General features: G+C 32.7%; 1 protein-coding gene across 1 annotated transcript; it reads left to right on the plus strand.

Moving 5' to 3' along the window:
• The first annotated feature begins 19,903 nt into the window (after positions 1–19,903).
• Positions 19,904–24,410, plus strand: LOC120188149 (delta-1-pyrroline-5-carboxylate synthase-like). Its single transcript, XM_039191664.1, has 20 exons — positions 19,904–20,028; positions 20,119–20,190; positions 20,285–20,388; positions 20,509–20,611; positions 20,762–20,923; positions 20,991–21,268; positions 21,353–21,503; positions 21,579–21,743; positions 21,830–21,907; positions 22,004–22,093; positions 22,221–22,307; positions 22,400–22,486; positions 22,581–22,677; positions 22,768–22,871; positions 23,122–23,197; positions 23,322–23,472; positions 23,554–23,622; positions 23,702–23,768; positions 23,906–23,976; positions 24,140–24,410. The coding sequence occupies exons 1-20, from the start codon at positions 19,978–19,980 to the stop codon at positions 24,213–24,215; spliced, it is 2,139 nt and encodes a 712-aa protein (XP_039047595.1). The 5' UTR covers positions 19,904–19,977; the 3' UTR covers positions 24,216–24,410.
• Positions 24,411–26,277: the final 1,867 nt, after the last annotated feature.

The following is a 26,277-nucleotide window of genomic DNA, read 5'->3' on the forward strand; positions in this document are numbered from 1 at the left end:
GAAGCTTTAGCCACTTTGGAAGCAACCTTTAAAGTAAATGAACAATTAGATATGATGCCTATTGATATACAAGATTATGAGTATTCAGCCCACTGTTATAGCATAGAGGAGGAGAAGGATGGAAATCCCTGGTATTATGATATCCTGCAATACATCAGATATCAAAGTTACCTTGAGCAGACAATTGAAAATGACAAAAGAACTATTCGAAGAATGGCTACAAGGTATGTGCTTGATGGTGAGATCTTGTACAAGAAAAGTCATGATCAAGTTTTGTTAAGGTGTGTGTATGCCAAGGAAGCCTAAACAATCATTGAAGAAATGCACGAGGAAGTATGTGGTACCCATGCTAATGGACATGCAATGACTAGACAAATAATGAGATTTGGGTATTATTGGTTAACCTTAGAAACAAATTGTATCGATTGTGCCAGAAAATGTCACAAGTGCCAGATTTATAGAGACAAACTCTATACCCTCATCATCCATTACAAGTGATGACTGCTCCGTAGCCATTCTCTATGTGGGGCGTAGATCTCATTGGACAAATTTCGCCCAAAGCTTCAAATGGTCATAATTTCATCTTGGTGACAATAGACTACTTTACCAAATGGGTAGAAGCCGATTCATATGAAAATGTCACTTAGTCAATAGTTTGTATGTTCTTAAAAAAGGATTATTTGTCGATATGGATTACCTGAAAGAATCATCACTGATAATGCCTTGAATTTAAACAATAAGATGATGGAATCAATATGTAAGCAGTTCTAGATAAAACATCATAATTCCACCACTTATCGCCCAAAGATGAATGGGGTAGTAGAGGCAACCAATACGAACATCAAGAGGCTCATAGAGAAAATGATTGAGACTTATAAAGACTGACATGAGAAGTTACCATTTGCTCTATTTGCCTATCGAAATTCAGTAAGGACGTCAACTTGTGCAACTCCATTTTCTTTAGCCAATGGGATGAAAGATGTGTTACCCATTGAGGTAGAAATTTTATCACTTCGAGTGTTATCAGAGGTTAAGCTAGACGAACCAGAATGGGTACAATCTAGGTATGACCAGTTGAATATGATTGAGGAAAAAAGATTAAAGGTTATCTGTCATAGACAAATGTACCAAAAACGTATGATGAGAGAACATAACAAGAAAGTTAGCCCACAAGAGTTTTAGGAAGGAGATCTGGTACTTAGAAAGATTCTGCCAATTCAAAGAGACTTCAAAGGTAAATAGATACCAAATTGGGAGGGTCCTTATGTTTTGAAGAAGGCATTTTCTAGAAGAGCTTTGATCCTCACCAAGATGGATGAACCAAAGTTACCTAACCCTGTGAATTTTGACGTTGTCAATAAGTACTTCACCTGAAGTAAGAAAAAAGAAATGAAAAAAATAAAAAATATATATATAAAAAAGAAAAAACAAAAACAAAAAACAAAATGTGGTTCAAGATGAAACCCGTAAAAGGCGTCTTGAAACCAAAGAAGGTCTCAAGTTGAAAACCCGTAAAGGGCAGCTTGAGAATTGTGCAAATTCAGAATTTGAACATGGTGGAGGTTCTGAATTATTTTTGAAGACTTGAACAGTAACACCAAATGGTGGTAAGGGTTAGGAATAGAGATTAAGGCTTGGATAACCATAAAGGACATGAAGAATACACGAGATTCAAATACTGGTTTATGACATCCAACATTCAGGAAATTCGATAGTACAGGGGGAACTTCACACCCTTGCGCATTGTCACAATTCTCAAGATCCCTTTAACAGAAGCTACACTCGAGTCATTTTGCGGTGTGCCAGTTCAAAATCATTCGTACTATTGATATTTGATGACGCCTACTATATTTTCTTTTGATTATTGTAGTTAAAGTTTGACATGTATTTACCCCAAAACTCCTTATTTATATAATAAAAAGTGGTTTTTTTCTTGTTAAAACCATGTTGCAACCATCATAATTTGAAAATAAAAACATGTAGATTAACTTGGGAAACATGAGATCATTGTGTATTATTGTACAAAAAGTTTTGAAAAAGTGCATGTATTTCCGAAGCTGAAAATAGATTTAGCATGAGGCTTACTTGATGATGGGCTACAGAAAGTTAAAAACTTGGGCTACAAGTAAAAGTTTAGCAAGGTGGGATAATCCAATAAATTTGTCACTGATCAAGTAGCTAGTCGTGAGTAGTGCCTGGGTTCAAGAGCAAAGAGAATCAGAGTCATGTTCAACCAAAGAGTGTCTGACCATAATTGTCAATTGAGGTGAACTGCTGTTGATATTCGTGCCCAAGATTCGACTGAATTACAAGGCGGTCGACAAAAGAGTTCTCATTTGAAAAGAAAATACCCTAAAAAATTGCACCATTATACACATTTTAAGCATAAATAGGATAATGAAATTCATAAAATGCATGATAATGATAAATGCAATTGAGTACTTATATGTTCTCCAAAAGGAAAGAATAGAGATGTAGAGACCCAATATAAAAGTAACACATTCAGATTCCCATGTTTGGTGGCGGCGAGACAAGCTCCCACAAGAGAAATCACTTTCCAATGATTGTCCTCCCAAGACTTTCAGGTATGATGTTTTCTAATTCTCAAAACACATACTAACAAGGGTTAATATTTAATTTTTAGATTTAATATTCTTGAAGACAAGAGAAGCAAATTGAACTCGATTTAAACTTCCCTGAAGAACAGTGGAATGAATCAATGTCCCCAGATATGATTTTCCCTGAAGAAACAGTGGAACATATCCCCTCTCTTTCCATATTTATCTTCCCTGAGTAGCAGTGGAACAAGTCTGCCTAGATTCATTCTTCCTTAAAGTACAATGGAATGAATCAACATCCACATATATGATTAACCATGAAGAAATAACAGAATATGTCCCATCTCTTTCCAGATTTGATATTCCCTGAGTAGCAGTGGAATAAGTCTACCTCAATTCATTCTTCCCTGAAGAATAGTAGAATCAATTAACGTCCCCATATCTGATTTCCCTGAAGAAACAGTGAAATAAATCCCCTATTTTTCAGATTTGATCTTCCTTGAGTAGTAGTGGAACAAGTCTGCCTCGATTCATTCTTTTCTGAAAGAACAATGGAGTGAATCAATGTCTCCAGATCTATTTTCCCCCAAAGAAGCAGCGGAACAGATCCCCTCTTTCCAGATTTGATCTTCCCTGAGTAGTAGTGGAACAAGTCTACCTCGATTCAATCTTCCTTGAAAAATAATGAAATAAATCAACGTTTCTCGATCTGATCTACCCTGAAGAAATAGTGGAGTAGATCCCTTATCAGATTTCAAAGCATATATTTGACCGGACAAAAACTCATTGCCTCTTCGTCTTTGTCCTATTTTTGTTAACACAAGAATGGGAAAAAAGAGGCAACTGTTGACACCCATTTTTGTCCTGCTATTATTATTATTATTATTAATTTTTTTTATTTATTTTACTGCCCAACAAAATTGACCCATAACCCCTTACACCAAGTTACAACTCAAGACTCGGGTCCAATTACAAGCAAACTAAACTTGGGTCTAATGCTAACCCTAATTAGTTAGGGTTTCTAACCTCTCTTTACATAGCCACCTCTCAACCGTTGGATCTGATTTTAGATCCAACGATCCAGATGTTATAAAATTAGGGTGTTCACCTTAAGTTTCCACCCGTCATCGTCACCACCAAGGGTCTTGTGTCGCCATCCATCTCCATCAATCAAATATGTCACCTTGCTGCACCAATCCCCGACCACCAATGCTGCCACCAACCAAGTCTATTACCATTGTCAGATCACCCAAATCAGCAAGGCAACCAACACACACTCAAGCAATGATTTCCTTTTGTAATCATTTGTTTAAAAAAAAAGAAAAATTGTAATAATATGGGTTATAAAACCAGAACGATGTAAAGAGAAAGGAGTTCCCATCAGTTTTTTAGAAAGAAAAGGCAATAAAAAAGGTAGAAATATTTGAAGGTATTTTTTGGTTTTTTTAGTTTCAAAACAAAGCAAAACAAATTTTAAAAAGCCTTGCATGCCATCAAAAATAAAGAGAAAGGGTTAGATGTATCTTAGAGTGGGGAGTCAAACCGGAAGGGGACTGGTTCGTCTTCTTTAGAGGTCACCAGAGTGCAAGAAAGTCGAAAGGTCGGGGGTCTTTATGGTTGTTTAGGGTCTTTTTAGGAAGTTTTAGCCATTTGATTTAGGCTTAGAGATATAGATCGAGGTTTAAAGAGTGTTTTAGGGTCGATTTAGGAGGTTTTGACGTCGTGTGTGGTGACCAAAGGTGGGGTAAGGCGATCGACAGTAGGCCGGTCAAGGGAAAACGAGAGAAAAGTGAGAGGGTTTTGATTTTTTTATGTTTCAGTTTAAAATGATAAAAAAGGGAAAGTTGTATTTATAGAAAAAGTTAGGGGAAATCAAACTTATGTCCCCTTAACTTGCTCATGTTTTTACAAAATAGTCACTTGTAGGGGTCAATTCTGTAATTTACCTTTTTCTATGTATGCTTGTAATTTTTGGTTTAATTGTTGTTTAGTCCCCCTAACCTTAGCGTGGTTTTGCATGTTAGTCACCTGTAGGGATCGATTTAGTAATTTACCAATTTTTGTGCATGATATATATTTTAGGGTTATTTATGTTTTAATCCCTCTATGTTTAGAATGTTTTTACATTTTAGTCATGTGTAATGATGATTTAATTTTTTAAATACTTGTGGACTGATTAGGTAATTTACCTATTTTTATTCAAATGCATTTTTTTAGTCTTATAAAAAAGGAATAATTAGGAAATCGTCTCTGTAGTTTCTGCATGTTTATATTTTGAATGGTAATTTATTTTTTATTTAATTTAATTTGGCCATGCAATTTTATTTTAATTTGGTTCCCATGTTTTATTTTTTTATTCTTTGTAATTTTAACACTCAATATTAAAAATGCTAATTTATGTCACTTTTGCATTTTATTTTTTTTAATTTTTGACATGATGTTTTTTGTTTATATTTTAGACATATTTTCATTTTATTTTATTTTAATTTTTGCATGTTGCTTGCTTGCTATTTCATTTTAGCCATTAATTAATTTTGCATGATACCCTCATAAGCATTTCTTGACTCGAATCAAAATAATTTGACTAAGGGTAATATTGATTCATTTTAATATTGTCGTAAAGTGACTGTCTTAAGTATAAGAAATGTACTTTCAATAATCTTAAAATGAAGGTCTATCCCACTTAGTGACACAAATTAAATTGAATCCTTTTTAAAATTCATGGATTGGGAAAAACATAATGTTCTTTTAATTGAATTCACAGAGAAAAGTCTGTTAGATCAAATCTAACGTCTCATATCGATGTATTTAACTAATTGAACATCCTTATTCTCATTAAGTATTGGTAAAACAAATAATTAATTATACTTGCTTTGTAATGCCCCAAATACCGATTTAAGGACTATATTGAAATAATTTAAAAATATGAGGATTGATTCTTTTAAATAATAAAAGATAAGAAGGATTAGGATGAATAATTCAGACTAAATTGTAATAATGGAGTATTAAGAGGGTATATTGGTCTTTTAAATGAAAAGAATTTAAAATGTCCTTTAGATGGGTATTAAAGAAAGGAGAAAAGGGGTTAGGTTACAAAGGTCTTCTTTCTATTTTTTCTTCCTCTTTCCCTATAACCAAGCTCCTCTATAGCTCAAAAGTAAGTTTTCTAGTTAATGATTTATTCATTCAATTTTTCTTGGTTATCGAATCCTTTTATATGATAGAAGCTTAAGGAAGGTTTAGATGAGATTAAAACGAAGTTATGAATGAGATATTAAAGATTAGAGAAAATGGGGTTTTGAGTGATATGTTTAAATAAGAGGGTTTATAGATGTTTATTGGTAAAATTGACTCGTCGACGATGTAAATGAAAGAATAGAAGCCTAGAATGAGTTTAAAAACAAGTTGGAATTTTTGGTGTGATTCTAAGAATCAAATGCATTTAAGATATACTAGATGTTTTAAGTATTTAAATGAAGTAAAGTTAGTAGGGTTAAGTAGATAAGTGTTACATAGTATTGTTAGGGGTAAATGAGAGGAAAATTGGCCAAAGTTGGATAAGTTTCGGGTTGAAAACTGGAAAATCTGGGTAGAGGTATTGGTACTGATAGAAAAGTACCGATATTATAGGCAAAAATTAGGCTAAATCAGTTAAGAAGTATCGATACTGATTCAATCAGTATCGATACCGAATGAAGTGGTATCGATACCATGGTGAGGGTATCGATACCGGGTAACATCGAACCTAATTTGGTATCGATACCATATAGGGGTATCAGTACCATAGTATATTAGTATCGATACCATGGTAAGGGTAGCGATACTGGGCCACATCGAATCTAATTTTGGTATTGATACTGGAAGGGGGTATCGATACCAAAGTAGAGTAATATTGATACCATGGTAGGGGTATCGATACTGAACGGCCAGAAATTTTAAGTTGGGCTGGTATTGTTGTAGAAAGTTTAATAATAAGTATTTTGATTAATGTTTAAGTTATAATTGATAGAAAATACACTAGCAATTGATATTACGCATGCAATTAATGAATGTGGGATATATCGAAATCAAGCTCCCGAATCGAGTAAGGCGAAAGGTAAGGGCCAAGTTCCGGAGTAATCATCTTCCCAATTTGAATATTTAAGCAAGGCGAATCAGGTGAGTGCATTTAATTATGTATGTATATACTATAATAGTCATGATAGTATTATTTATTGATGTATGTATGGTGAATTAGCAAATGACACTTTGTGTGCTAAAAGGGTAAGGAAATCATACTAAGTGTATAAATTTTCAGATAGGGCACTTCGTGTGCTAAAATGGTAAGAAAATCATGCTAAGTGTATGAATTTCCAGATAGGGTACTTTGTGTACTAAAATGGTAAGAAAATCATACTAAGTGTATGAATTTCCAAATAGGGCACTTTGTGTGCTAAAATGGTAAGGAAATCATACTAAGTGTATGAATTTCCAGATATGGCACTTTGTGTGCTAAAATGGTAAGAAAATCATACTAAGTGTCTAATCATGAGAAACTGGGTGGAGTTGTATCATTACTCATAGGATCAGATCGGGTATGGTAGACAAACACGACGATGTTTACGTCGCCCGAGCAAGTGAACTGCAGTTCTTCCAAAAGGAGTTCAAAAATAAGTATATTGGGAAGCAGATCATGAGATCAATGTTACTGAGGTTTTTGAGCTTAAAACAAGGGGATCGAGCGGTGCATGAATACGAGGTCGAATATAATAAGTTCGGCTGTTATGCTATAGAAGTTATTCCTAATGATAAAGCTCGCTGAGATTGGTTCATTGAGGGTTTGAGGCCTAAGCTAAAGAAAATGATGTTGGCATTAAATCTGTCTAGCCTAGAAGAAGTGATAAATAGAGTGAAGCCGATTTAAAGGGCTCAAAAGGAGACTCTAGCGACAGAGCAGAGTATGCAAATGAGAAAAAAATCGAAACGTCTTCATCTGCACAATATGCAGAAAGGGGCAAGGGATCAGGGTTTCAATTCACCATTAGAACTGATCATTCTGTAGCTTCACGGAAAACTAAGCAGTCCTAATCCTATACTACTAGCTTGGGTAGAACTTATGGAGAGAAACCTCGATGTCAGACATGCGACAAGTTACACGGAGGAGTATGTATGTTGATTTTCGGTGCTTGTTTCAATTGTGGTGAAGATGGTCACTTTGCTCGAAATTGCCCGAAGAAATATGGTGATAGATCAGTACAATCTGAGTGATCAGTAGCAGCACCTAATAGAAGCAGAGGGAGAGGAATATCCGATGGTCAATCTGAGGCTGGTCAAAGACAAAAGACTTGGGGAGACACCCGAGTATATAATATTAAGACTAATGATGATCGGGATGATCTGGAGATCATAACAGGTATATTTCACCTTTTTGATGAACCTGTTTTGTTCTAGTTAATCCTGGTTCTTCACATTCATACATTAGTACCAAACTGATTAGAGCTAGAGGAATTCCTTTAGAACCAATTGCTAGTGAAATGATAACGATAAATCTCATGGGTCAAAGTGAAAGGGCAACTAAGGTGTGTAGAAAATGTCCAATTAAGATTTAAGGGGTAGTATTCTTGGCAAATTTGATGGAGTTGCCCTTTGATGAGTTTAAAATCATTGCGGGCATGGATTGGTTGTCCCTACACCATGGATGGGTAGATTTTCGTCAGAAGTGATTATTCTTAAAGGATGCGGAAGACTCTGAAATTGTGGTGATAGGGGAGAAGGCATAATCCATATCAAATGTGATATCAGCTATGACCGCAAAGAAAATGATTTCAAAAGAATGAGTTGCTTTTCTTGCTAACGTGATAGACACTCGATTATCGGGTGTGCGACTACATGATATTCCCATAGTTAGGGAGTTTCCAGAAGTTTTTCCTGAAGAGTTACCGGGTTTACCTCCAGATCGCGAAGTTGAATTTAAAATAGAGGTTTATCCGGGTACTGAACTTGTTTCTATGGCTCCGTACCGGATGTCTCCAATGGAGTTAAGGGAATTAAAGGCTCAGTTGCAAGAATTACTCGAGAATGGATTTATCCTCCGTGGGGAGCACCTGTGCTATTTGTGAAAAAGAAAGACGGTCTATGCGGTTATGTATTGACTATCATCAACTAAATAAGGTAACAATAAAGAACAAGTATCCTCTTCCAAGGATTGTTGATCTGTTTAACCAGTTGAAAGGCGCAACAGTGTTCTCTAAGATAGATCTGAGGTCAGGGTATCATTAATTAAGGATAAAAAATGAGGATATTTCCAAGACGACTTTTCGAACTCGGTACGGACATTATGAATTTGTAGTAATGCCGTTTGGATTTACAAATGCTCCTACTGCATTTATGGATTTAATGAATAGATTTTTCCAACCATACTTGGATCAGTTCGTGGTAGTGTTTATAGATGATATCCTGATCTATTCCAAGTCAAAGGAGGATCATGATGCTCATCTTTGAGTGGTCCTTCAGATACTTCGTGATAAGAAGTTATATGCTAAATTGTCCAAATGCAAATTTTGGTTTTCTAAGATTTCCTTTCTTGGTCATATAGTGTCGGCAGAAGGCATTAGAATGGACCCCAAGAAGATTCAAGCCATAGTATAGTAGATTGACAATCTCCAAAGAATATTCCAGAAGTTCAGAGTTTCTTGGGGCTGGCGGGTTATTATAGACGATTTGTGAAGAATTTTTCAATGTTATCTCTGCCGCTAACTAAGCTTTTGCGAAAGGATGTGTCATTTGTTTGGACAGAGAAGTGCCAAGAAAGTTTTGAGATGTTAAAGAGAATTGTAACTGAGGCTCCAGTGCTTGTGCAACTTGAGTCGGGTAAAGAATATGTCGTGTATAGTGATGCATCCCATAATGGGTTAGGTTTTATGCTGATGCAAGAAGGGAAGGTTGTGGCTTATACCTCAAGACAATTGAAGAATCACAAGCGAAATTACCCGATGCATGACTTAGAATTGGCTGCAGTGGTTTTTTCTTTAAAAATCTGGCACCATTATTTGTACAATGAGCGTTGTCGTGTTTACACATATCATAAAAGTTTAAAATATTTATTAACTAAAAAAGAGCTGAATTTAAGGCAGAGAAGATGGATAGAGCTTTTGAAAGATTACGATTTGATTATCGACTATTATCCGGGAAAAGCTAATGTGGTAGCGGATGCACTCAGTCAAAAAACTTTTGCAGCTTTAAGGGCTTTAGAAGTACGTATGTCTGTGGATGGAGATGGTGCTTTGATTGTCGAATTAAAGTTTTGATGTTGTTGGATCGAGTAAAAGAGCTTCAAGGGAGAGATAAAAAGTGTTTGATGACATTGGCGCTGATTAAAAAAGAATAGAATAAAGATTTTGAATTAAGAGATGATGGATGCTTATATTACCGGGGAAGGCTTTGCATTCCCGATGATGATGATATGAGGAGAGATATTCTTTGCGAAGCCCATTATAGCCCTTTGACTATGCACCCAGGCGGGAATAAGATGTATCAAGACTTGAAGAGTCGTTATTGGTGGCCTGGCATGAAAAGAGCAGTAACAGAATTTATTGCTAAATGTTTAACATGTCAGCAAGTGAAAGCTGAACATCAGGTGTCATCCGGATTACTGCAGCCTATATCTATTCCTGAGTGAAAGTGGGATCGGGTAACAATGGATTTTGTTTCGATGTTACCCTTATCACTAGGTAAAAAGGACTTGATATGGGTTATAGTGGACAGATTGACCAAGACAACTCATTTTATTTTGGTGCAAGTAGACTACTCGATGAAAAAGTTTGCGGAGTTGTATATAAAAGAGATAGTCAAACTACACGGAGTGCTGATATCGATAGTGTCCGATCGAGACCTCAGGTTTACTTCAAGATTTTGGAAGTCTTTGCATAAGGAATTGGGTACTCGATTGAATTTATGAGATCGTGGGAAAGGTATTTTCCTTTAGCACAATTTGCGTATAATAATAGTTATCAATCCAGTATTAAGATGGCCCCGTATAAAGCTCTATATGGGAGAAAATGCCGAACACCATTAAATTGGTTTGAACTGAAAGATCGAGATCTAGTCGAGATGGATTTGATGAAAGATATGGAGGATAAAGTGAAAATTATACAGAGTAATCTTAAGATAGCCTCAGATCGCCAAAAGTCATATACAGATTTGAAAAGGAAAAAAATAGAATTTCATGTGGGAGACAAAGTATTTTTGAAAGTATCACATTGGAAGAAAGTATTACGATTTGGGTGAAAGGAAAGCTGAGTCCAAGATTTATTGAACTGTATGAGATATTGAAAAGGATTGGACCCGTGGCTTATCAATTATCTTTGCCTCCGGATATGGACAAGATCCATAATGTTTTCCATGTATTGATGCTTAGAAGGTAAAGATCAGATCCCTTACATATTATCACTCCTGAAAAGATAGAAATCCGACCATATTTGACTTATTAGGAAGAACCGATACGGATTTTGGCTAAAGAAACCAAGGAATTACGTAGTTAAAGGATTCCGTTGGTCAAAGTGCTTTGGAAGAATCATAAGGTGGAAGAGGCTACCTGAGAGAGAGAGGAGGATATGAAAAAGCAATCCCACATCTCTTTGCTTCAAGTATTTCTTTAAAATTCGAGGACTAATTTTATTAAGGGGGAGAATTGTAAAGCCCCAAATGCCAATTTAAGGACTATATTGAAATAATTCAAAAATATGAGGATTGATTCTTTTAAATAATAAAATATAAGAAGGATTATGATTAATAATTTAAACTAAATTGTGATAATGAATTATTAAGAGGGCATTTTGGTCTTTTAAATGAAAATAATTTAAAATGTCCTTTAGATGGGTATTAAAGAAAGGGGAAAAGGGGGGTTAGGTTACAAAAGTCTTCTTTCTCTATTTTCTTCCTCTTTCCCCGTAACCAAGTTCCTCTATAGCTCAAAGGTAAGTTTTCAAGTTAATGATTTATTCCTTCAATTTTTGTTGGTTATCGAATCCTTGTATATGATGGAAGCTTAAGGAAGGTTTAGAGGAGATTAAAACTAAGTTATGAATGAGATATTAGAGATTAAGAAAATGGGTTTTTGAGTGATATGTTGAAATAAGAGGGTTTATGGATGTTTATTGGTAAAATTGACTTGTCAATGAGGTAAATGAAAGATTAGGAGCCTAGAATGAGTTTAAAAACAAGTTGGAATTTTTGGTGTGATTCTAAGAATCAAATGCATTTGAGATATACTAGATGTTTTAAGTATCTAAATGAAGTAAAGTTAGTAGGGTTAAGTAGAGAAGTGTTACATAGTATTGTTAGGGGTAAATGAGAGGAAAATTGGCCAAAGTTAGATAAGTTTCGAGTTGAAAACTGGAAAATCTAGACAGGGGTATCGGTAATGATATAATAGTACCGATACTATAGGCAAAAATTGGGCTAAATCAGTTGAGAAGTATTGATATTGATTCAATTTATATCGATACCATGGGTGAGGGTATCGATACCGGGTAACATCGAACCTAATTTTGGTATCGATACCATATAGGGGTATCGGTACCATAGTATAGTATTATCGATACCATGGTAAGGGTAGCGATACTGGGTCACACCGAATCTAATTTTGGTATTGATACTGGAAGGGGGTATCGATACCAACGTAGGGTAGTATCGATACCATGGTAGAGGTATCGATATTGAAGGGCCAACAATTTTAAGTTGGGCATATATTGTTGTAGAAAGTTTAATGATAAGTATTTTGATTAATGTTTAAGTTATAATTGTTAGGAAATATACTAACAATTGATATTACGCATGTATTTAATGAATGTGGGATAGATCGAAATCAAGCTCCCGAGTCGAGTAAGGAGAAAGGCAAGGGCTAAGTTTCGGAGTAATCATCTTCCCAGTTTGAATATTTAAGCAAGGCGAATCAGGTGAGTGCATTTAATTATGTACATATATACTATAATAGTCATAATAGTATGATTTATTGATGTATGTATGGTGAATTACCAAATGACACTTCGTGTGCTAAAAGGATAAGGAAATCATACTAAGTGTATGAATTTCCAGATAAGGCAATTTGTGTGCTAAGATGGTAAGGAAATCATACTAAGTGTATGAATTTCCAGATAGGGCACTTTGTCTGCTAAAATGGTAAGGAAATCATACTAAGTGTATAAATTTCCAGATATGGCACTTTGTGTGCTAAAATGGTAAGGAAATAATACTAAGTGTATGAATTTCTAGATAGAGCACTTTGTGTGTTAAAATGGTAAGGAAACCATACTAAGTGTATGAATTTCTAGATAGAGCACTTTGTGCGCTAAAATGGTAAGGAAATCATACCAAGTGTATGAATTTCCCGATTGGGCACTTTGTGTGCTAAAATGGTAAGGAAAGCATACTAAGTGTATGAATTTCTAGATAGGGCACTTCGTGTGCTAAAATGATAAGGAAATTATATTAATTGTATTAATTTCCTATTGAAATTATATATTCTAGTAATGGTTGATAAATGAGGTTAAAAGCATCAGTGATGCAAATTATAGAATTACCTATTGAATTTAAAGATTCCTTGGAATGTGAAGTATAATAAAATAACTTGTGCTTAGAACTTTACTTATGATTAATCATGCCTCACAATGTAATACTTAACATGTGTTTATTTCACGTGTAGGTTGAATACAGCTGAGTAAGGAGATCTTTGGACATCCAGTCAGATTCGCCTCATCGGTAACCGTATGACATACCTGTCTACTTTTGTTATATTTTAGTTGGCATGTAACAGGGTTTAGTAAAAACACTCTGATTAGTATTTAGATTAAACGGTTGTAAAATGATGAAGTGTTTGAACGTCTCTTTTTGTTTGTTTATTTAAGTTAATTTATGTTTTCTTTAAAGTGAGTTAAATGTTTTATAAAATGAAACAAAATTTTACATTATTTCAAAATAAGAATATTAATATTAGCAATGTGACATATGTACCTCGTATATGTATGGGTATACAAGATATGGGTGCTACATGCTTGATGTATGTTTTTAATTTGTTTTATTTTTGCATGTTTTTTCCGATAGTCTTTCAAAATGGTAACACTCGAATCAATATTGAGAATAATAATATCTTTTCATTTCGATTGGAGTAATGAATGACAACTTTAAGGTATGAGAGGTCATTTATTTTAGATTGGAAATAATTAGATATTATCGTTTTTCACTCAAATCAATATTGAATTTTAAGACGAAATAGTGATATCTCTTCATTTCTGATTGAAGTAATAAATGATTATTTTAAGGCATGAAAGATCATTTATTTTCGATTGGAAATAATTAGATAATATCATTTTTTTCTCTTAAAATTATTTTGGTGTTGTTATGTTGAATTAATAATGAACTTTAGAATAGAATTTTAATATTTCTTTATTTTGATTGGAGTAATAATCTATTGCTTTAAGGTATGAGAGGTTGATTCTTCTCGATAGGAAATAATTAAATATTATTGTGATTTGTCCTAAAATTCAAAGGATATTACTTGTATGTGATCTTAAATTAAATTAGACTAGAATTCTTAAGTTTCATTGCAAAGATAACTAATTAATCGATTAGGTACCTATTTAGGGCGTTGTGGAGTGCTAATCCTTCTCCGCACGTAATTGACTCCCGAACTCAAATTTTAGTAACGCGTACCACAAATTTGTTATTTTAATTAAAATGAATTTTTTTAAAATGAGAAATACTTGTTGGGTGCCCAATTACACACTAATCAAAGATTGGTAGCGACTCCTCAAACCACATTTTATCGTTAACATGTCATCAAAATCATTCAAAACGAGTTTCCCTTTTAAAAAACCGTTTCGACATGATGTAAAGAAAAACACTAGCCATATGACAAGTAATTAAGAACAAACAAGAAAGTAATTGAAGCATTAACTTTCAAGATTCAATTATAACCACAAGTCTAAGATATGGAACGTATAATCCCAATTGGATTGCTTAAAACATCTGCAACAGCTGTTAACCAAACACGTAAATGGTGTCGAACATTCAAAATATCTATCTATATTATAAAAAGGAACGGTCTCTTAGCCCTTAGCAAAGGGGTAAATGCCCTAAATATTTCACTATCTTACATTGTGATAATATCTATGGATCAGATCCGACCAAATCAAGAACAAACTTGACAACAAAAAATAAAATAAAGGGTAAAATATATAAATGGTCATTGAACTTTTTAGATACTTGCATTTAGGTCTCCCAACTTTTAAAACTTGTAATACAGTCACCAAACATTTAGTTCGTTTGCAATATAGTCTCCGACGTAACGGTCGTTTCAATGCCTTTAGGGTAAATTGTATAAATGGTCATTGAACTTTTCAAGCACTTGCATTTAGGTCCCCCAACTTTTAAAACTTGCAACACAATCATCAATTACATTCTAAACCCTAAATTCCAAAATACTTCAATTACATTCTAAACCTCAAAATCCAAAATGCTTCAATTACATTCTAAACCTCAAATTCCAAAAATACTTCAATTACATTCCCAACCCCAAATTCATAATCCATTCTCAAAATCTACCATAACAAATTGAACTTGAAGGAACAACCCTAAACCCCAAAATATAACCCTAAATGCTAAATTTCCCCACCAATTAACCCAACATAATCAACAACATTTAGTTCATTTTGGGTCCATAACAATAAGTGATTATGTTGGGTTTAGGATTTAAAAGTTAGATTTAACCAACTATAAGTGAACAATACTCAATTCGATTCGAAAAAATTGTTTTTCGACTTGAATTGATTCAAAAAATTTGATACAAATTGACTTTGAGTTGTAATTTCATAAACTCAACTTAAAAAAAATTCAAGTTAAAATCGAGTTGTAAATTACAACTCGAATATCTCAAATTTTTTAGTAATTAGTGGATTAATTTTTAAGTTTGAGTCAAGTCCCTTGACTCTGTATGATATATGTATATCACATATGGAAAAAATATGAAGAAATATATGTAATGTACATGGTTAAAAAACTATTTAAATGAGAATCAAATAATATTATAGTATTATAAATATTTATAATTAAATTTAAACAGAAACTCGAAAATTCAATTAAATTCGACTTGATTTAAATTTTACAAACTCAAATCGAAAAAATTTTGAGTCAACTATTTTATAAACTAAACTGAATCAGAATCAAATAATATTATAATATGATAAATATTTATAATTAAATTTAAACAGAAACTCAAAAATTCAATTCGACTTGATTTAAATTTTATAAACTCAAATCGAAAAATTTTGAGTCAACTATTTTATAAACTGAATTGAGTATTTAGGTACAACATAACCCTAAACCCAACATAATCACTTATTGATCACTTATAGTTGGTTAACTTTTTTTTGAAATAGTTATGTTTTGAGGGTTTAGAATTACTGCATCAAGTTCAATTTGATATGACAGATTTTGAAAATGGATTATGAATTTGGGGTTGGGTATGTAATTGAAGTATTTTAGAATTTGAGGTTTATAATGTAATTAAAGTATTTTGGATTTTGGGGTTTAGAATGTAATTAATGACTGTGTTGCAAGTTTTAAAAGTTGGGGGACCTAAATGCAAGTGCCTAAAAATTTCAGTGACTATTTAGATAATTTACCCTAACGGTGTGAAATGACCGTTACGTCAAGGACCATAATACAAACGAATTAAATATTTGATGGCTGTATTATAAATTTTAAAAATTGAGGAATCTAAATATAAATATCTAAAAAGTTCAGTGATCATTTAAATACTCTACGCTAAAATAAAATAGGGAATCATAACAGCTTAAACATATTGAAGAGTCAAAGAGAAATGTCATTTCCTGTAGGAACAACGAGATCACGTATCTTGATCTGCCAACACATCCAAGTTAATGACAAAACTACTTATCTTACAAAAGATATCCCTATCTCCAAAAATTTTCAGCTTCTTATACAATAGAAATAGTTTCTTACAGGCGTTGGATATATATACAAACGTAGAATTTTATGGTAAGAGAAATTATTAAAATTTTAAGAGAAATATAAATTATCAATAAAATATATAAAAAAATTTAAAATATATAATAAATTAAAATTTTAGAAAATCGTTGGACATCTTTAATGCACCTGTAAAGTTATAGTCAAAACTATAGTTTTGATCCTTGTACTATACACAAATTTGGGAGTTAGACCCTTTACTTTAATTTAACAAAAATATGATCCTTTATTTTTATAATGTCATTAATTAGTTCGGATAATTGATCCTATTAACGTTTTAAAATTCAAATCAGTATTTTAACTTGAATAGTTAATGGTGTTAACTCTTTGGACAAACTAATGAAAATTTGCTTAATTTCTACTTCACAAGTTAAAAAATCGTAATTATTTAAATTAAATTATATTTTTATTTAATTTATGAATAGTTTTTAATTATTTTAAAATATAAAATAAATATTTCATATTTAAATTACTTTACAATAATTAAAATTCTATGTAAAAGTTATTTTTTTTAAATTTTGAAACATGTAAAGTGAACTGATGAAAGTTGGTAAGATTATGTTTGATGGTTTTTTTAGATTAAGCATAAAAAAAGGGACCAAAATGGGAGTTTAACCAGTGATATTAGAGAGTCGTGAAAGAATTGAATGAGTTTTAAAAGAACAGGATGAGAATTCGATGGCTACCTTTATATTGTCGTATTGCAGTACGTGGCTACAATATATATTGGAGATATCAGCTTGATTCTGATTGAACACCAACGCCTGCACATTTTCGAGGAATCCCCGACACGAACTAATCAAGTGATACTAATAATAAAAGATAATGTTAATTTGTTTTATAGATATTAATTTCAAATTCATCAAGTTCGTTTCACATATATCACCTAAAATTTAAAATATAAACTTATTAAATAAAATTTACCTATTTATCTAAAAAAATTAAAAATGACTGTATCTTTTTTTTTTCAAACGATATATCTAAATTAGAAAATATAGATGAAGTAATCCATAAAACCGGTACGAGAGGATCCAAACAAAAAACTGTCGGGTCGGGTGTTACATTATAAGTGGATGCGTACATGACCGAATTTAATCTGTCGGGTCGTGTGTTACATTATAAGTGGATGCGTACATGACCGAATCTAATGTTGTTTTGTCATTTCCAAAAGTCCCATATGACTTATGGCCGCACACGAACTTGATTAATTTATATTTCAATTTGAAAAAGAAACCCAACATCTGATTTTTTAAAATATTTTAAGATAATTACATAGTAATATCTCATAAGATATTAAATTAAAGTACTTTATTTATTTTTTAATTTTGAAATTAGATAATTTAAATTTAAATTTTAGTTTTTTCATTTTTTTCTAAATTTAATTATTTATAGATCTCTATAAATTTTAAAAGTAAATTACTTGGGTCATTATCCATCACTCTTCAATTTAAATATTTTAAAGTTTCTATTAACTTTAAAATTAAACAAATCACACTATAATCTTCAAATTTTAAAAATCTAGATTTATGATTTATTAATTAAATTCTAATTATTATTTTATTATTATTATTTATATTTATCCTTCAATAATAAAAAAAAATTATTGTTCTTTGTAAAAAAAATTAAATTTCAAATAATTACGTTTATAATATATATATATATATATATATCAATAATTAAATTATTTTTAAAAATAATATATTATAATAATCTCATATTTGGTGAAGCAATTACGCCTAACGGTGAAGCAAGGTGCCGGTAAGAGACCAATGATTGGTACGACGGTGGAGTATGATAGTGAAAGAAATAACGATTAGAACGAGTTACACGGGGATCAATTTGGTGAAATTTTAAAATATTCAAGATTAAATTAAAATTAAAAATTAAATATGCTATTATGTGAATTATATTAATCATCACAATTAATTTGTTTTTATGAAAACTATCAATTTATTATTATTTAAATCGAGAGATTATTTTATAACTTTTCAATAAGAAAAACAAAAACATCTTATAAGCGAATGACTATTACATATATCTTATCATGAAAATAATACTATGTATTGAAGTCTCGAATTAAAATAATATATATTTAAAACAATTTAAAAGGTAAAGTATATAAATGATTTTTCTACTATAAAATGTTGCTTTGTTTAGTCATCCGACTATTAAAAGTTATAAAATGGTTATCCGACTCTAGGATGTTGCTTTATTGAGTCTTACAACTATTAAAAGTTACAAATGGTCACCAAACTATTCATATGTTCCAACTCGTCATTTTTAATTTGAAGGTCGTCTGAACTAAACGTTAACATGTTGATTGAGATATGATAAAATCATATTTTAATGATGTCTAGTGGTTAAGTCGTTACTTTCAAGCATTAGCTCAACGCCATAATATAAATGGAGACTCGATCCACAAAATACAACTCAAAAGGATATGAGATCAAATTTTATCATATTATAGTCACCAAGTTAACGTCCTACTCAAACGACCATCAAAATTTTAACAAAACAAGATAAATTTGAAATATATAAATAGTCAGGTGACCATTTATAATTTTAATAAGCGAGAGATTCAATAAAACAATACTTTATAGTTGGGAGATTATTTTGTAGCTTTTAATAGTACCTACAGTCTATTGACCGTTTGTGTACTTTATCCTAATTGAAATTCAAAATAATCTTTTTTATTAATCTAAGATGATTATAAGTAGTATATGTTTTAAATATTTTCAATCATTTGACAATGAAAGTTCAAACACTTTACAATCTCTGGTACTCGAAACTGAAACCACTGGAAATATTTATCATCTCTTTAATCACTGAAATAAATTAGTCGAAGATAAATTCAAAATAATCTAAATCTTTATTTATCTCGAATATGAAATTATTCGAATTATGAATCTAACGGAGAAAAGAGAAATGGAACTCTTCGTGTTATTAAAATAAAGAATCGTTATTTTTTCCTCAATTAATTGATTCGAAAGAGAGAGAGTTGTAATTTATTCTGATGAATTTGATTTAAATTAATTTATTCTAAAATAATATAATGTATCGAATCAGAGTAATCAAAATCTAATTCCTCGAAATTTACTTCTCACTAATGAGATCCGAATTAAATCATTCTAAAATCAATCTGATCTGATGAATCGACAGGTATACTGCGACAAATCCACGCCGTGCTCCACAACTGCAATGAAACACTCTTCTCTTCAAAGAAAAAAAAATCAAAATTTTATTTTGTTTTATTTATAAAACATAACTCTATTTATTGAACGTAGCAAAACCTTGCCTCATTCATCTTCTTTCTTCTTCAAAACCTCTCTCTGGCTGAAAAAAGAAGAAGGAAAAACTGAAAGCTTTTAATTGATCGACTCGACTCAGATTCGACTCCATGGACCCTTCACGTGCTTTTGTGACAAATGTCAAGCGTCTCATTGTTAAGGTTCATTTTTTTTAATGAGGTCACAATTTGATGTTTTTAGTTATGAAAAAAGCTAATTTTATTTCATGGGGTTTTCATTAAAAAAAAAAGGTGGGAACAGCAGTGGTGACTCGAGGTGATGGGAGATTAGCAGTGGGGAGACTGGGAGCTTTATGTGAACAGGTAAATACATAAAGATGACAAGGGCATAACGGGAAATATGAGATTTTTTATGTCTCATTGTTAACATTCTTGAATTTGATTTGGTTGCTTGCAGCTCAAGGAACTCAATTCTCAGGGGTATGAGATTGTGTTGGTTACTTCAGGTGCTGTTGGTCTTGGTCGTCAAAGGCTTAGATATAGGAAATTGGTAAACAGCAGGTGAGATTATCAATCATTTAAAAAAAATAGAAATTCATTAGATATAATCACTTTCTTATATATCCTTTTTTGGTGCAACCATAAACAGAGGGATTTAATGGCTCTTTTTTATTTGTGTAGCTTGGCTGATCTTGAAAATGCAGAATTTGAACTTGATGGGAAGGCTTGTGCAGCTGTTGGACAGAGTAGTTTGATGGCTCTTTATGACACCTTGTTTAGCCAGGTTAATACTCTTGCTTATTAGTTCATTACCCGTTTCCATGGTTGCGAAAAACCAGACGGATCGGCCTGTTTAATCGTCGAAACTGAAATACTAATTGATTCCATGCTTGTTGTTTCACTTGCATTAACATGATACTCCAAATCTTTGCAGCTTGATGTCACTTCTTCACAATATCTTGTAACGGACAGTGAATTTAGAGCCAATAGTTTCAGAAAACAACTCTCTGAGACGGTGAAATCCTTACTATCTTTGAAAGTGATCCCCATTTTCAACGAGAACGATGCCGTCAGCACTCGAAGAGCACCTTACGAGGTATCTCAATTCTCTTCTGCTCTTCATTCTCTTTAATCAATTGATTGATTGGTAGTGTTGTTTTCAGGATTCTTCTGGTATATTCTGGGACAACGACAGCCTCGCCGGCCTCTTAGCTTTGGAACTAAAAGCTGATCTCCTTGTCATGTTGAGTGATGTTGAGGGCCTCTACAGCGGTCCGCCAAGTGACCCGAACTCAAAACTGATCCATACGTATATAAAAGAAAAACATCAACGTGAAATAACGTTTGGAGACAAGTCCAGGCTAGGTAGAGGGGGTATGACTGCAAAGGTTAATGCAGCCGTCTGTGCGGCTTCTGCCGGTATCCCAGTCGTTATTACAAGGTATGGTCTGGAACTGAACTCTTCAAAGACCTATTAACAAATTGGGTTTCTCACCGTAAATTTGGCTTTTACTTCGTTTTAAAGTGGCTATGCCACTGGTAACATTATAAAGGTACTTCAAGGGAAGCATGTTGGTACCCTATTTCATCGAGATGCACATTTATGGACTTTGGTTAAAGAAGTCGGTGCACGCGAGATGGCGGTTGCGGCGCAGCAATGTTCTAGACGTCTTCAGGTGGGAACACACAGTTTCTCCCTTTTGTCACCATAAAGATGTCCGCATGTATTTCTGAATGATCTTTTTTCACAGGCAATAGACTCTGAAGATAGGATGAAGATTTTGCACAACATTGCTGATGCCCTCGAGGCCAATGAGAGTTTGATTAAGGATGAAAATGAAGCTGACGTCGCTGCTGCCGAGGACGATGGATATGAGAAGTCACTGATGTCTCGTTTGTCGTTGAAACCCGGAAAGGCAAGACGTTTTAATTCTTGGGTTCCATTAAGTCATTAGCACAAGCACATTGCTGGAGTTTCATCCAAGTTATTCCAATTCTACAGATAACTGGTCTTGCGAAATCGATTCGAGTACTTGCTGACATGGAAGATCCTATTGGTCATGTTTTGAAGAGAACAGAGGTTACAAAGCATCCCCCAAAATGTTCCGAGGAGTGTGTGGATTTTTGTTCCTTGGTTATGGAATTTAACCCTTACTTTTGAATGCCTCTGTCCCAGCTTGCAGATGGACTCATCTTGGAGAAAACATCCTGTCCTCTTGGTGTACTGCTGGTTGTATTCGAGTCTCGACCAGACGCCCTTGTTCAGGTACCCAAAAACGACTTTTAGACTCATCAACCTGGTATTGTTTAAGCATATAAGGTATTGGTGGGATTGCAATGGTGTATTTCTTAATACGTTCCCCACGTTATTGTTTCCCTTAATGATTGAACAGATAGCTTCCCTAGCCATACGAAGTGGGAACGGCCTTCTACTGAAAGGGGGGAAAGAAGCAAAGAGGTCTAATGCAATCTTGCACAAGGTTCGGTTTTTGTTGGAGAGTTTTTGTTGCCATTATTCCTATTACTTATGTGTTTCTTCACCACTGTTTCTCCAATAATAAATATCGTTAAGGTCATTACTTCGGCCATCCCCAAAAACATCGGAGAAAAACTCATTGGACTCGTGACTTCAAGAGAGGATATTTCTGATTTACTTAAGGTGATTTGTAGGATCTACAGTTGACGAAAGCTCTTTGTTATTTCATATATATATATATATATATATTTGTATAAGGTTTCTGTTTTTGTCACAGCTTGATGATGTGATAGATCTCGTGATCCCCAGAGGCAGCAATAAACTTGTTACCCAGATCAAGAATTCGACTAAAATCCCTGTTCTTGGTCATGCCGGTAAGAAAACACACTTACATATATGTATATGTAACCTCTTTGATCCTCCATTAACTGGAGTTCAACTGATATTTTCACTTTTCTCTGCAGATGGAATTTGCCATGTTTACATTGACAAATCAGCTAAGGTCGATATGGCTAGACAGATTGTTCTCGATGCAAAGACAGATTATCCTGCGGCTTGCAATGCCATGGTAATTTCTTTTTGTTTAGACTTGTCAATTGGACGGATTCGGTTTTGAATTGTTTCAATTTGAATCGGATCTTTGAGTTCAATTTGTTTTAGGTTTGAAGCTCATCATTAGGGTTTGATATTTGGGTTCAAGTTGTTTTAGGTTTCAGTGCAGACCAGAAATGACATGCCTAATTCATTTTACTGTTCCAGTTCCCATGAGGATATTAAGTGGATATTTGTAGCATATGATTTATCCATGTTGTTTTCAGGAAACACTTTTAGTACACAAGGATTTTTCGAGTAATGGTTTGCTCAATGATGTTATTGGGGACCTCAAACATAAAGGTAAGGATTATGTGAATTTCTTTCTAATCACAGTCCAAGTAAAATTCACTTACAGTTTCTGAAAACCCGAATTCAAATGCTGAAATTTGTAATCATCTGAAGATTATGGGATTGTTTCCTGCAGGAGTTACTCTTTACGGTGGACCGAGAGCGAGTTCATTGTTAAACATACTGGAGACGCGTTCCTTCCATCACGAGTACAACTCTATGGCTTGTACAATAGAAATCGTGGATGATGTGCATGCCGCTATTGATCATATACATCAACATGGAAGGCATGCCGCATATTCATCGCCTTTTTTGTTCCAGTGAGTCGTTTGGTTGCCTTTGATATTAACTAACTTGTTTCTCTGCAGTTCTCACACCGATTGCATTATCACTGAAAATCATGAAGTTGCTGAAATTTTCTTGCATGGGGTCGACAGGTTCGAGTTTTCTCTCTTGTTTTCGGGTTAATGTTTGTTAGGGTTGTCTACTTTAACAGAGACTCTGTCATTGTTACAGTGCTGCAGTTTTCCATAATGCAAGCACTAGATTTTGTGATGGAGCACGATTCGGGTTGGGTGCCGAGGTATTCGATATTTTAACCAAAATCAAACAAAAGAACCTAATTAACTACATCGTGTTGTTTAATTCGGTTAACTCGATTTTAACTGCGTTTTGAACGCTCGGTAGTACTGTTTTCTAATGGATGCATGGATTTAACAGGTTGGAATAAGTACTAGCAAAATCCATGCCCGAGGTCCGGTTGGAGTCGAAGGATTGCTAACAACACGTTGGTATGCAAAGTCTCGAATTAATCTTCCTTAAAATGTTCAGTAATCTCTGGATTTTACTGCATCATGCTCTTCATTTTTCATTTGCATGCATTGTCTTTTCCCCTGCATTTGAATCTCTTATGCACTTGTGATATTGATTTCTACATTCTAAAAAAAATTGTAGGATTTTGCGAGGAAGTGGGCAGGTAGTGAATGGTGACAAAGGGGTTGATTACAGTCACAAGGATCTTCCCCTTTAAACTCAATTGTAGGTTATTTTAGGAATACGCCTTTTTTACTTTTTACCCTTTTCATACTTGCCGTTAATTTCTTCCTTGTAATATGTTACTGCTGCAACTACTTAGATAACTTGCGTGTCATGTAATACTCTCTATCCGGCCTAGGCGTATATCAAACAGGGAATGTTACATCCAAATAACAGAACAAAAATGAATCAATTTAGAATCCAATTATAACTTAGTTTGTAAAGGAATAAGTAAACTAAGTTATAAATCATACTAAATATACGTGGGCACATAATAATTTTCGTCACACTAAGTCCTAATTATAAATTAACTTACTCTCATATCGATATTTGGCTATTTGGCATAGGTATCAATACCCTTTGGCTAGTATTGTTACTATATCAAGGTGTCGATACCATTTTAAGATTCACAGTTTGATAAGTTACAAATTTAATCAAAGGTATTAATACTTAAGATTTGATATCAATACTTGTTGAATAAGAATTAATACTTACATCATATATATATATATATATATATACTAGATTGAGTTTTAAAATTTCATAAAATTTTATTTTATAATCATACATTGTCGCATCAAAAGTGTAGAAAAAAATATAACGTTTTATATTCGGTTTAGACGAAAATCTAAATGAAGATGTTATCAGAAAACATAAATCAAAATTAATCATTAGACACACACAATTTTATAATCATACATTGTCACATACTTATCATATTAAAGCATTTATAACTAAAACAACACCAATCATGCTAATATCACACATAGTAACTAAAATGTACTTTCAAATAAAGATTATGAACATATATTACTTTGTAATCATTCCATACTATTAAAAAAATATAGTATGCACTTCAAGGTTTGTTTTAGATTAATAGTGGAATATACAATTATGTTGAGTTAATTATTATTTTCATAATTAAATTACGTTGTTTATTGTTATGAGGTAAATATTCATTATTGATCATATTATCATAATTAGATTAATCAAGATCGATTAATATATGTAAATTTATGTTAAATGCTTGTTTAAAAGATAAAATGGATCGTACGAATCAAGTGATATCAATGATTAAGAAATTATTGTTATTTTTTTTGATCACCAAAAAAAAACATCTATACCAAGTGCTAACTTCACTAGGCTTACATGCTAATTGTTGTGCTAACTTTATCGGTCTTACTCTACTATTGCCGATCAAATTGGACCCAACTAATTTTGAAAGCTCTTCTTTCGCTCTTCTGAGGCAACATATCATATAAGTGAAGGATAAACTATACACCATTCATTACTCTGAATTTTATTCTTCTTTTACACTGCTTTATTTATTTAATATCTTCATGTCATGCCGATTCTTGACCATTTTTTCTATTTTTTAATTAATTTGAAGAAAGTATAAAATAATATACTTTTAAAGATAACTCTTCACCATTTGACATTAAACGCTTACACCCCTAACATTCATGATACTCAAACGTAAAACCACAAAGAATAATAACAATTCATATATCACCGATGTCTTACAAATAGTTTGAAAGACTTATAATAAAGCTCATAATTTTTTGTGATGGTCCGCATGTCCATTACATCTCATCCAAAGATCTTAAAAATGATTCAAAGGTCCTAGACATATTATTTAAATTCTATTTAATGAATAATCATTTAATATATTTTTAATAGGAGTATTTAATTTCAAAAATAGTATTATCGGATAAATATTATTTTAATCTTTTTTTTAATATTTAGAGTGATTATAATATAATATTTTTATATTCTTAATCATTAACAAAACACATACTTTGTGGTTCAAGCTTAATATCTCAAATAAAAATAATATTTCCTTTAACCATATAAATATAAATTCAATAATCACATTCCTCTTAAGTTTTATAAATCTGTGATAAACTCTAGCGCAATTGGGGGAAAAAACATTTTCAACTGCAGCCTTCGGTTCTTATTTGACAAATAATAAAACAACATATAAATAATAACAACAATAACAATTTTAAAAAATGAAACAATAACCACCCACCAACTCCGAAAACCACCCCCACTTT

Source organism: Hibiscus syriacus, unplaced genomic scaffold (assembly GCF_006381635.1).
Source record: "Hibiscus syriacus cultivar Baekdansim isolate YM2019G1 unplaced genomic scaffold, ASM638163v2 tig00004046_pilon, whole genome shotgun sequence".
Classification (NCBI taxonomy): domain Eukaryota; kingdom Viridiplantae; phylum Streptophyta; class Magnoliopsida; order Malvales; family Malvaceae; genus Hibiscus; species Hibiscus syriacus.

Bases quoted from the DNA above. Each gene is read 5' to 3' on its own strand.
- LOC120188149 (XM_039191664.1), top strand. From the start codon at position 19,978: ATGGACCCTTCACGTGCTTTTGTGACAAATGTCAAGCGTCTCATTGTT. The intron at 20,924-20,990 runs GTATCTCAATTC...TGTTGTTTTCAG, and splicing joins CTCGAAGAGCACCTTACGAG to GATTCTTCTGGTATATTCTG. The intron at 22,872-23,121 runs GTAATTTCTTTT...TGTTGTTTTCAG, and splicing joins CTGCGGCTTGCAATGCCATG to GAAACACTTTTAGTACACAA.